At 45.3% G+C, this 12,064-nt stretch overlaps 1 protein-coding gene across 4 annotated transcripts in view; it reads right to left on the bottom strand.

The window, feature by feature from the left end:
* The window catches only part of adkb (adenosine kinase b), a 119,864-nt gene that overhangs the window by 29,125 nt on the left and 78,675 nt on the right, over positions 1–12,064 (bottom strand). For all 4 annotated transcript variants that reach the window (XM_084567129.1, XM_084567130.1, XM_084567128.1 and 1 more), the window contains one exon: positions 7,205–7,375. In XM_084567129.1, coding sequence (XP_084423255.1) covers positions 7,205–7,375 — 171 coding nt within the window. The remainder of the gene's footprint in view (positions 1–7,204; positions 7,376–12,064) is intronic.

The following is a 12,064-nucleotide window of genomic DNA, read 5'->3' as shown; positions in this document are numbered from 1 at the left end:
GAAGCAACCAGCCAAATTCCAAGCAGCAGTGATTTGGGAGTTGGGAGGAGGAGAGGTATCGGGATTGTAAGGGTATCTGGGAAGCCCGCCGGTGTTCAAACTTCTGCGAGTCCCTCCAGCAACAAGCAGACATCCAGCGCTCTCCTCCTGCTGTGACAGAAATATACTGGCCTCAGCGCCAGCAGAACTTGGGCACTATTGATCTGCTCCCAGCGCAATATCTCCTCTTACATCCATAATTATTCTCCTTCAGAGGGCTCCGCCGTGTGCCCGGGCTGCCCGACTGGCTGGCTTTCTATCTGCCTCCTTGTTAAAGATGCTCTCTGGTCTCACATTTCACATTGCACTGCCAACGACTCCCCCCCCCCCCCCCCCCGCTTCACCACCCCTCCACCCCTCCCCATCTCTCTTAACCCCGACATTTTCAAATATTTCATGGTTCAGTCCCAGGGTTGGGGAAGGCGGCTTCGGCACGGCACAATTACAGTGGTTAGTCGGACTCCTCTGGTGGAGCCACGCTGGCTGCCAAAGTACCATGAGTCGCAAACAGACGGGCCAGGAAAAACAGAGGAATGTCAGAGAGGCCATTCTTCTTCTGCACTCAATCATCTCTCTGGCTGTGTACCCACAGAAAATGACTGGCAGGTTAATTGTAGCAACACTTTATGCGATTGAGCTAAGTATTTTTTTATTTCTTTTGCCTTTCTGAAAGAAGTTAAATCCTCTAACAAGAGAAAAGATCATTAGCAAGCGTGATATAGTTGGCACACTTCTGCAACTAGCTTTTTAGAGGCTAAAGCTAGCTAACAATACAGCAGATTGCAGGTGAATATTTCTTAACACTGCTATGTCACTAAAGAATCTGAACAATAGCCCATAAAAATACCACAGAACAGACCGGCCCGACCAGAGAGTATTTTCAATCGGATGCAGAAGGAAAGGAATAAACCTTTGACACTCCATTGTAGAGAAAAACAAAAGCTTAATCCAGTCTTTTCTTTCTCTCTCTGCTAGGAATAAATACATCCTCTCTGCACATGTTTGCCCAAGTGGGGTAAACATCAGGTGACGTGACAAATTCCCAGGAGAGTCATAAACAGGCTGGTAGCAAAACAATTAGCTTTACTCGCAATCACTTCTTTCCCCTATTAAACGAATAGAAAACATGTTCTTCTGCTAGATTTCTGTCATATTTGAGCCTAAACCACATTGCACACGTGGTGAAATGTGTTTTTTTGGAAAGAGCGGCAAACTCTAATCAGATTTATTCCAGTTAATGGTGAAAGAAATACGATCCACGTGAACCAGTTGCTGATTTCTAGCAGGTTGGCTCGTGAGTCGATTGTGCCGTCAGACTCCAAGATGCACATCTCAGCTGTTTAATCATAAACAAAAAGTAAATTTGCACATTTTTTTTTTTTGTTGTTTTTGGCGCGGATGACTGGGCTCTGTCAGATTGTCTAATGATGATGTGATTCAGTGGTTTTCCAGCGAGCGGGAGTTTGGCATTTTCAACAAAAGCTGCTTTTAGTGTTTAAAGTGTTTAAAAGTTGGTTTTACATCCTAAATGAACTCCTCCCTTTCTACGGAGCAGCTTATTTCTCTCACATCTATTTAAGTTTATATTCTGGAGAGCACCATCTCTTGTGTGCAGGAAGGTCTTATATCCACTGATGAGCAGAAAGCAATGTCTACATGTGTGGATTGTGAATATTTAGAGCCTGAGACTGGACCAGTCCTGGAAATCCAGCGTCAGCAGAAAACTGACATAATCTTGCGTTGAAGCCAAGAGCCTTCGGAAATATTTCAGTAATCTCGCTTCTTGGTGAGTGTTCTGATCAGAGGGTTAAAAACCACAAAAATAAAAAAAATATAAAAACAAGGAAGCTTTTGCATTTACAGAATCACCACGGCTAATGTGCGCTATGACTCATCAACCGACTCACTGACTGTACGTCACGCTGAAGGTCAATGTACTCCGGCGCCGAAACGGAAAGCCATGTGACTCACCACAGAAATAGCACATTCAATTAAAATTCAGTTGTAAAAGACACAAAGGAGAGCAAGCAGCTAATACTTCATGTCTCTCCCTCCAATGACACATTGTGATTGTTCCGCTTCGCCGGCTCTGGAGATGGTTCCGTGTTCACCCTCCCAGTTGGCCTGTGGCGGGCCTTGTGAATAAACACATAGAGGTTAATGCCTCGTGTTCCTCCCCTACCCCCCCACCACCCCCCACCCCCATTCTCTGCAGACAACTCCTGACAGGAGGAGCGAGGAAGAAGAGGCCTAAAAGGAAAGCTGTTTCGGTAATACGCTAATCTGGCGTTCGCATCTCTTTTGTTTTAGGCGGCGAGACGGGGATATTTTCCCCGAGCTACCGTTGAGAAGCACATCTTGAGTCCGCTGTGGGTGAGCTGTCAAGGGGAAATTCTTTCTCCTATTGCTTTTCTTTCTTTTCTTTTCTTTTTTTTTTTTGGTGAGAACACCCCTCAGCCCCTAAGGGGTCTTTAGTGAACTTGCCATCACCCACACATACTGACAGCAGAGAGCACGTACTTCCACAGCCCCGCGCACGTCACCGAGGCGATAAACAGCCACGGGCCTCGCCACAGAGATAAGGCTTCCAAGCAGTCTATCAAACAAACAAAGCCAGATGACGAATCTGGAGAGATGTTAAGAAATGACGCCATATTGTCCGTGTATCTCCTCTGCCTGACTTTTTTATTTTTTTCTTTCCCCATCCACACAAACACACACACACCCTTATAGACAGATATATATACTGTACACACACATATATATATATATATACACACACACACACTTGTACACCCACTTCAGCCTGTCCTGGAAAAATCATTAGAGCCCCCACCACCCCACACAAATACACACACTGCATGCAGATGGAGAGAAATAGGGCCGAGCGCCAAAAAGGCCTGAGGGGCTTTTCATGACAATAACCTTCTGTAGAGCTGCTTGTATCCCTCCACCTAGATCACGGAGAGCTGCTGAGGGACGGATGGGAAAATAAGCAAGATAACCGTACGAAACATTAGGCGAGCAAACGTTGGCGCAAAAGTACAGAGGAGGAAGAAATCCGTGTCATTTCGCTCTCGTGGCCTGGAGAGATGGCGGGCTAAATGCTCTTTTAAAACAGCTTGAGCATTGAAATGATGATGGCTCCTTTTCCCTCAGCAAAGCACATTAATACGCAGCCGAACGCCATTTCCACTTTTGTTAAATGGCTCACCTATTGAGTATTCAATTACAATGGCTGTCTCTCTCGTTTGGAAGACGGGGCTGGGACCCATATAAATAAGCTCCCCCTGAGTGTGGAGCTGCAGAATGCATTGGGCAGCAATGGAAGGCGTGCGGAGCTCCCGTGCGGGGGCGGTGTATAATGTTGTCGGGGCTATTTGCCGCGGGGCAAAAGTGCCGTTTTATTAAGGAAGCAAAGTAAAACGGAGCACACGAAACGACTTAAACGGAGAAAGCGACGCATCCGGGCTTAAATCGGTCGGCGTGATTAATTCAGTCATGATTAATCGTTCCATTTGTCTGTGATATGTCGAAAAATTCCACAATGCAAGCCTGCCAGTAATGATCCAAACCTTCCACCTCCCCCATTGTGTGGTTTATCTCTCGCGCTCAAATAGCAAAAGCAAATTTGTGGCTAATTTTATCGGCGAATCCGCTGGCATGTGGTTTTTCCAGCGGTAATGATTCCCTCATTCGGGCCTAATTAACTGCGGCCATTAAATGGAGAGAAATGTAATGCCCTGGGTTCCATGTCAGGTAGTCAGAGGAGGACGGCGCAGGAGGACTCAATTAGGCCTGCGCTGTTCCCAGGTTATCACACGACATGTTTGCCAATTAAGTGAAGTAGCGTGTGATGTCTATGTGGCTCCGTCGCCTCCATCTCAGGGGCCCTGGCAACGCTGAGAAAACGCCGTTGCTCTCCAACCTCCCTACCTCCACCACCACCACCACCAGCAGCGAAGGAACAGACACTACACTATGCCCCAAAAAGGCAGTAATTACAGGACGGATGGGAGACTGTTATATAAGCGCGAGGCTGCCGATAGGCCAGGCAGGGCGGCTGATGCCAGGTTTCAAACAAGTACCAGCAGGATCGAGTTATAGCAGAATTACCCAGGGTAGACTCAGTCAGAGACGCAGACACATTTCAACATCAACAAGACTACGTGGTGCTCCACAACTGTTTTGGAAATTTTCGAAAAAGATCAAAAGCCGACCGTGATCCGGATGAAATAATTTGACAGATTACGCTCCGTTCTCAGAGACCGTAGCTCAAAATTTATCGTTAGCCACTCTCAAAACACGCAGCTCTTACAGCTGCTTTAAACATATTTCCCCCGGTGAGGGTAGCTCTGTATCGTGACTCAGTACGTGTGGGAGAGGGAGGCAGAGACAGGCAGACACATTAGCCTTCCCTTATGGCACATTCTGCAGGGCTATATAGGAGTCAGTCTGCATGATCCTGACTGTCACTGACTTGTTATGAAAGCATCGTGGGCTGAGGCTTATCCATCACATTGGGGGGTGGAAGTCGGGGTGAGAGGACGGCCAGAGGGGCTGGATGGGGCGAGGGGTGGGCGAGGGGTGGGCGAGGCAGCCCTGTTGCCTGTCACTCACCACGCACCACTGCATGACCGCCAACCTTGTCTGGCTTGTGCACAATGGGAGGTCTGGGGTTTGACTGTATGAGCAGTCATTCCCCCGCTCCCTCCTCCCGGCAACCAACACAGGGGGAAGGCCAAAAGGAGTCAAAACACTGGACAGACGTTAGTACTATACAGACCCTTCAAGACCTCACTGCTTGAGGCAGCTGAGCGGTGAATATCCACTCTGTTTCCTCAATGAATCTCTTGCTTTGGCCGTTCCCGAGCCGGGCTTCAGTTCCTGAGAGCAAGCCCTGACAGAGTCTCCAGAAGATAATCTCCTTCAACAAACATACATTGCAATTATCCGGAGTCATTAAACTGTAATGGCTGGAGGTGTGAGCAAACTTCTTAGGCAAACAGTTACAGTGCCACCCACCTGAAAATACATAACGTTTGCAAAATGTACGCCGTGGTTTAGGAGACAGAATCGTTCCTCACAGCAATTAGGGAGCAAGAGAGAGGGAGAGAGAGAGAGAGAGAGGGAAAGAGAGGAGCATATGTAAAAGGGAGGTCTTATGTCGGGAACGGAAAGAAAAGAGGAAAAAAAAAGCTGAAGTCAGCAACGGCAATAAATCCTCAAAAGCTGAGCAGTTTCTTCCAGCTCTGTCCTGGTCTGTGGACCCCATCTCTAACCTGAAGAAGGGGCTCTGTTTAGTAGCTTTAGCAGTGGGGAGGCGAGTTCAGTCCAGTGAACATCCACTGCCGCCCCCCCATCCAACGAAGGTGCAGTTTATCCAGGTGGTGCATCGTAGCCGAGCTCATACGGGCTGTTAGAGGATACTTCCTAGCGGCACCACAGCCGGTGACCACAGCTTGACCTCCAACCAGCCACTCACTTCCACAGAGCTGAGAGAAATCAATAGATCAGCTGCCACGGAACGGTGACGCGATTGAGATGAATGATCGCCGGGCTAATTTCCATTCATCTCTTTATGGGGCAGTGATAAATGATACGTTTAATGGATGCTGAAAAGAACAATGAGTGGAATCAAACAGCGGACACTGCAGCTTGATTTAGCTTTGAACAAGGTGAGGGGATATGAAGACGTGTTAACCTACTGTATGAACCACTCACAATGTGTATCCATAATAGAAAACATTCATTAGTGTTTATTCTGGACCATGTGACCATCTGAACTTAGGACGGTGTAGCTAATGGATGGATTTAATATGAGTTTTGGGTTCTACATCAAACACTGGCTGGCTGATGGCAGTCTTGATCTACTGTATATAACACCAGGCATCAGGCATAACATTATGACCACCTTCTTAATATCGTGTAGGTCTCTCTTGTGCCTCCAAAACAGTTGTGACTCATCAGAGAATGGACATGGGCCTTCTGAGGGTGTCAGTTTGGGATCTAGTGAATTTGGAGGCCAGGTCAACACCTTTTTGTGGTTGCATCCTGCTGGGGATGGCTGCTGCCATCAAGGATTGTCATTGCCAGGGGTCCCTGGTCTGGTCTAGGTGGGTGCTACATGTCTAAGTAACATCCACACCAATGAATGCCAGGTCCAGAAGTTTCCCAGCAGAACAATGAATTGTCTCAAGGTGGTCAATGTTATTTACTTCTCCTGTCAGTGGTTTTAATGTTGTGGCCGATCAGTGTATATATATATTTGGTTTGAACAAGAACAAACTGTGCTGAAGTAGAAAACACACTCATGTCGTCTTTTGTTAGGATTTTTTTTTTTTTTTTTTAGCTATTGTGTCATGGAAGAAAGTAATGAATCAACCTACTGACCAAAGGACTGACAGCGCTATCGCTAGCACTCCGCTACTAGCACGGCTATTACTGTTACTATCTGTTATGTTCAAATTCATTATACTGCAAAAAGAAGAAAATGCATATGACTGATATTTTGATTCTATTGTCTGTAGTGGAGATGGTGCTGACATACTGTATATCCTCATGGTACTCCAGCTGCATGGTCCTGCAGAGGGTAGTGATTGGAGTCTCCATGCCCCCAGTTCAAGAACTCTTGCAGAAACAGGGCACGAAACACTGTCAGAGACCCCTTTCACCCTCCCAGTAAACTCTACGAACTCCCGCCATCAGGCAAACGGTACCGGGGCGTTAAAAGTAGAACCAACAGACGGCTCAACAGCTTTCTTCCCCAAGCTGTTAGACAGCTGATCTGATCCGGGGATGGGCACCGTGCACTTTACTTTACTACATAAATATATATATATGTGTATATTTATTCTCTTTTACTTATTTAGCTTATTTAGTCTGCACATATCTCCAAGAGAAACGCCATTTCATTATGTCAATGCATGTGAGAATGACAATAAAGCTTAATTCGATTTGATTGCATTAGATTTGGATATTAAATTGACCACTGCAGAGTTATGAAACAAAACACAAAGTATTTAGTGGATTAGAACATTAGTGGATTGTGGTGCCGGTTTCTTGGCCTAGTTATTTTAGATATTCTAATAAACACCTAAAACGAGACACCCGTTTTAATTAGTACAACAAATATCTGTCCTCCTAACGAGGCTCGAACACTCACCGTCTCGTTGCCGAACAAGATGTCGACGTAGGGCATGACCTTCATCAGGGGCTCTTTGAAGAACTGGCTGATGAACGGTGCCGAGAGGTTCATGCAGAAGATTTTGTTCTTGTCTGAGGCGTGCTTGGCCACCTTGAGGATCGACTCCGGGGACACGGTCAGGAAAAAGCCCTGAAAAAGAGAAGCCAGAAGACAATGACGTTAACTACGTGTCGCGTGTTGGGAGAGTTTGACTGACTTCAGCCGAATCAAACAAATTAATCTGCGCTGTATTTTGACAGCGTAATGTGCGCCGGAGTGGGCTGAACGGTGACGGACGTCTGTGAACTGAAACACTTTAAACTGCTAATTTGTGGGTTTTGGATTCTGACGAGGCAGTTTCAAGGGGATATGACTTGGTATTATTGAAATAACACAAGAACCAAAAAAAAAAAGGGTAAGGGAGAGAGAGAAAAAGAAGCACTTGAACGTTCATCTGAAACGGTTTCTTAGAACATACACAGAGCAACAAAGAAAGAGGAAAAAGCGCAGGAAAAAATCCATCCAGGACAAAGCCTGTGGCCGGGCTCCAAGGCTCGTACTGGAGGAAGCAACATGCACGTATCCGATGATAGGGCGAACAAAAGTCTTGTCTGGACTCTCCTTACTTGGAAACAAGAGAGGCAGGCCCACTCATTGTGTGAATGAATACAAATCAGGTAAGAAAACACCTTTGTGTTACAGGTGGAAACCTGAAGCGAGACTCTCCTGCAAGCCGCACAAAAAACACTCCTCCTTTGATACTGATCTTCTTAACCTTGTTTTTCAGCAACAAGCTGCTCTGTAAAACCACTGTGTCACAATAGGGGCAAAGGAGAAGAGGGAGACGAGGGGGGGGAGGAGGGGGAGGAGGAGGAGGAGGAGGAAAGGAAAGTTTCAGCACAGTGATACATTTAATCTGGCTGAAAAGCTTCCATTGTGGACTACAGTGCAGTTCTCATTAAAGCACTATGACATTTGCAGCAACAGAGGAGTGACCTCCATGAAAAAGAAAAGGGTATAATACCAATGAATAGAGGGTGACTGTGTAGTCAATCAAACGTACAAGGCATTACAATACAGCCACACTAAGCAGGTGAATTCTTTATTACACATTCATGGTGTCATTCAATCTCTGAGCAGACGTCTTCGCTCTTCCGTGGTGCCGAGTGTCCGGAGTTCTTTTTTTTTTTCTTTTTTTTTTAGAAATGTCTTTAAGTCTCGACCCAGGTCAGCCTGTGTCACGGTACCATCTGCTGAAGACTAAGAAAGGTGTTTTCATTTGGTCCGAGAGCACAAAGGGAGCTCACTCCGCGCTAATGGCCCATCACTGACCCTGACATTTTTCTTTTGCAGCGTGCCAACGTGTCAGAGGACGGGGGCAGATTGTTTTCTGACACAAACGGTCTTTTTTTTTTTGGTAGTTGAAAATAAACTGTCATGGTTACCGTAACGTTAACGCTGATCAAAGGCCGGTTTGCTCGATCAAATAACCCCCGAGGGGTGGTGAACTTTAAAAGCCGTGCCATGGCTTCTCTAATCACACACTGGCTCTGTGTAATTTACTTCTAACCTCAGTACCGCTGCCAGCGCATCACATTAAATCGCTCAGAACTGTAATATGTTAACTGGTTTCTGAACGGATCATATCCACTCGGAAACCAGTTATTATAGTTTAATATCTGATTCTTATGTAAGCTCGGTTTGATGCAACGAGGCAGTAAAATACTAAAATAAACCAGCTACATCTTTAAAATGCAAATCTGGATTTCTCCCAGAGTCTATCAGTTAATTAGTTGGTCTCATTAGGAGTCACGCTTATCAAGTTTATTACGCTTAGGCTAAAAAAGTCACTGATCAAATAATCAGAATGCTAAAATATGAATGATGAGTCAAGTAAAGTCTACATGGACGTTTCTGTGTTCACACTGACATGTAACATCTGTCAAAAGCAATCCGCTTTGATGCAGACACACACAAAAAAAAAATCCCTTGAAAAACGTTGGTGCGTCTTTCACTGCAGGAATCTCTTTCATAAAAATCATACAGGCTATTCTTCATTCTTTCCACCAGACTTCAAATGTTGTGACTCCAGTGGCTTGTGGGAGAAAAAAAAAGCCTCAGCCTGAGCCATGTGAAATTCCAGTTACCATCAGTAGTCCCTGAAGCAGTAGTCTCCGAAACAGGAGAAGTTAAGTCTTTAGTGCCGAGGCGCAGATCATGTATCAAGAATACCAGATCTGGTTTCCCAGGTGTCAGGGAGCCTTGTGAAGTGGGGTGACTATCGCGTTTCCAGGTCAAGACGATCAAAGCGGCTGGGTACACTCTGTACGAATTCCACGCAGCCAAAACATTCAATAAAGCGCTTCACAAACGCATTTTTCCTGGCAGACAATAATGCAGAGCGATGTTTGGCCGTGTCAAGTGGTAATTTGAGGGAAGAGTTGGAAAGGCAGGGCATCCATTTTCAATGTTTACCCTAAGAAGGAGGAATGACTTCCACTTTACTCAGACAAAGAAAATGTCTAAATGCTACTCTGAGATGAAATTAGTGGTAATCTAACCATAGAGGTCCTAACTACACATCAGCATCAGCAGCAGCAGCAGCACAGGCAGCACAGGCAGCATGCTATCACACTTTCCCTGCATTGTGTCAGTGTTTTTCCCCGGGGCTGCTCACATCTGAAAAGCTGGGTGTGATGGATGGCATGGTGTCACCGGGCTTAAAATAAAAGTGGACATCTGAAGGGTAAAAATGATCTATTTTGGGAAGGGCATTTTCATTTGCACCAGCAGCAGAGGTGGTCATGGAAAAGGAAAAGCTTTTTTTTTTTCTCCTCTCTCTCTCTCCCTCTCTCTCTCTCCCAGGTCTATTTTAATTCTGCAGGGATAAGGGGGAGTGTTCAAAGTACTGTGTCATGAAGGTTTTATTTGACACTTTCTATTACTCAGGAATGATGGAGGGAATTTAAACCATCACTACCTCAGTGTATCGAGTGATTAAACCCACAGCCATTGCTCTAGATTTGATCAAATCCTCAGTTCTTAGTTTATTTACGAGAACACAAAGTTGCTCGTGATGACAAACACACAAACAAATATCGTCCATGGGTGGTTTCTCCACTTCTTCGCTGAAGAGAGAAAGAAATGCATTTTTCTACCACATGTTCACCGCTGTCAGTCACTGCTGTAGGCTGTTCCCGTGCCCCTGAATATGGTGCAATCAGCGTCAATTAGTGGTTTGTGTTGGTATGGCTGCAAATCGCCCAGACTGTCCTCAAATGCCCCGTTCGGACGCGGTATAAACATGTGTGTCCCGAGTGATCTGGATCACGAGGGGTCCGGCTTCAAGTACAGGTGTGAACGCAACTCAAGATGCATTGAGATCAGATAACTCGGACCACGCGTGGAGGTGGTCTGGACCGTGTTGCTTTAGTAGTGTGAACATAGTAGTGTGAGTCAGATCATGACATTTGAGAGCACCCTGAGTGATGTATGTGTACTAGTAATGAGAGCTTATTAATATATTTTGGCCTTGTGGACGTTAAACAACCAAACTAAGACATAAAGATAAGTGCAGTTCAACTAACCACCAATAAAATAACGTCAGGGTGGAAATAAATAAACTTAAGGGCTCCAGTACCTCCAATAATTTGTGTCACATTGCCATTTCGGGGCACACACAGGTTTACAGGAGACACAGCTGTTTGGACGACATTCTACCGCCTCCAGAAGTAGCTGTTGTTTCTTTGCATACAGGGTAAAGAACTGCGATCATATCTCAAGTGGGCGCCACCTGTGTAAAGCTAGCCACTCGTGATCTCAACACTCAGGGCCTATGTTAATACCAGGACTGAATGGGGGTCATAGGGTTTCTGTTAAGGCGGTTAAGGCAGACACTGGTGATGCAAAAAAAATGGAAGCCATCTAGTGGTCACTCTTAGTACTGCTACCTGAACTGTACAGCAAAAAACACCAGTCAAAGCAATGTGAATATGTCTATTAACCAAATGTGTTGCTGGCGGCATGTTTGCGCAAGTGAACTTTGGATTGCCGCAACTATGTTTGCGCTGATCGTAAAAATTTCTGAAAGCTAAAACGTTGTGCTTTACAGCCAATCCTGGTGTCATTACAGTAACTCCACTTGTGCCTCTGCTGGAAGGTTATTACCATAGACTGTATATAAATATGGACAATACATCTCCACTTCCTTGCATTGGACAATCCGACGCTATTTTCCCGGGGACACGGGCAGCGCCACCTTGTGACTTTGGAGCTAGATTGCGCCCAACCATTGTTTAATTAATACTAAGATCTGCGCAACACCAGCTACAAAGAACTGTTGGATTATACACTGTATTTATTTATTTATTTATGTTTTTACAACTCTCTTGGTCCCACAGGACTGCTTTGCATAGCGGTTGGCATGGCAATTGGTAGTCACCATTATGTCGCATCCTGTAGCGTCAAATAACTAACTGAAATGAAATTGACCATGCATCAACATTATATTAACTACCTAAAATACACAGCAACTATCCAATAGCCAAAAAGTATTTGACATATATTTTAGTGTTTTACTTTGGCCCAAGTCCCACCCACTAACATGGAAGAGGCGGAGCTTATGACCACTGCAGCCAGCCACCAGGGGGAGCTCTACTTGCTTTGGCTTCACTTTTGAGAAGCAGTTCCGCCGTCCATATTTATACAGTCTATGGTTATCATGCTCTTATAACATTGAAAGCAAAAGCACCCACTCACAAAACATTTTCTGACCTTTTTAAAGTCAAAATAAGCAAAAAAAGGTCACTTTAGCCATTATAGTAACATTGTCCAACATAG

Source organism: Chelon labrosus, assembly GCF_963514085.1.
Source record: "Chelon labrosus genome assembly, chromosome: 19".
Lineage (NCBI taxonomy): Eukaryota > Metazoa > Chordata > Actinopteri > Mugiliformes > Mugilidae > Chelon > Chelon labrosus.
This window is presented reverse-complemented; position numbering and strand designations above follow the sequence as displayed.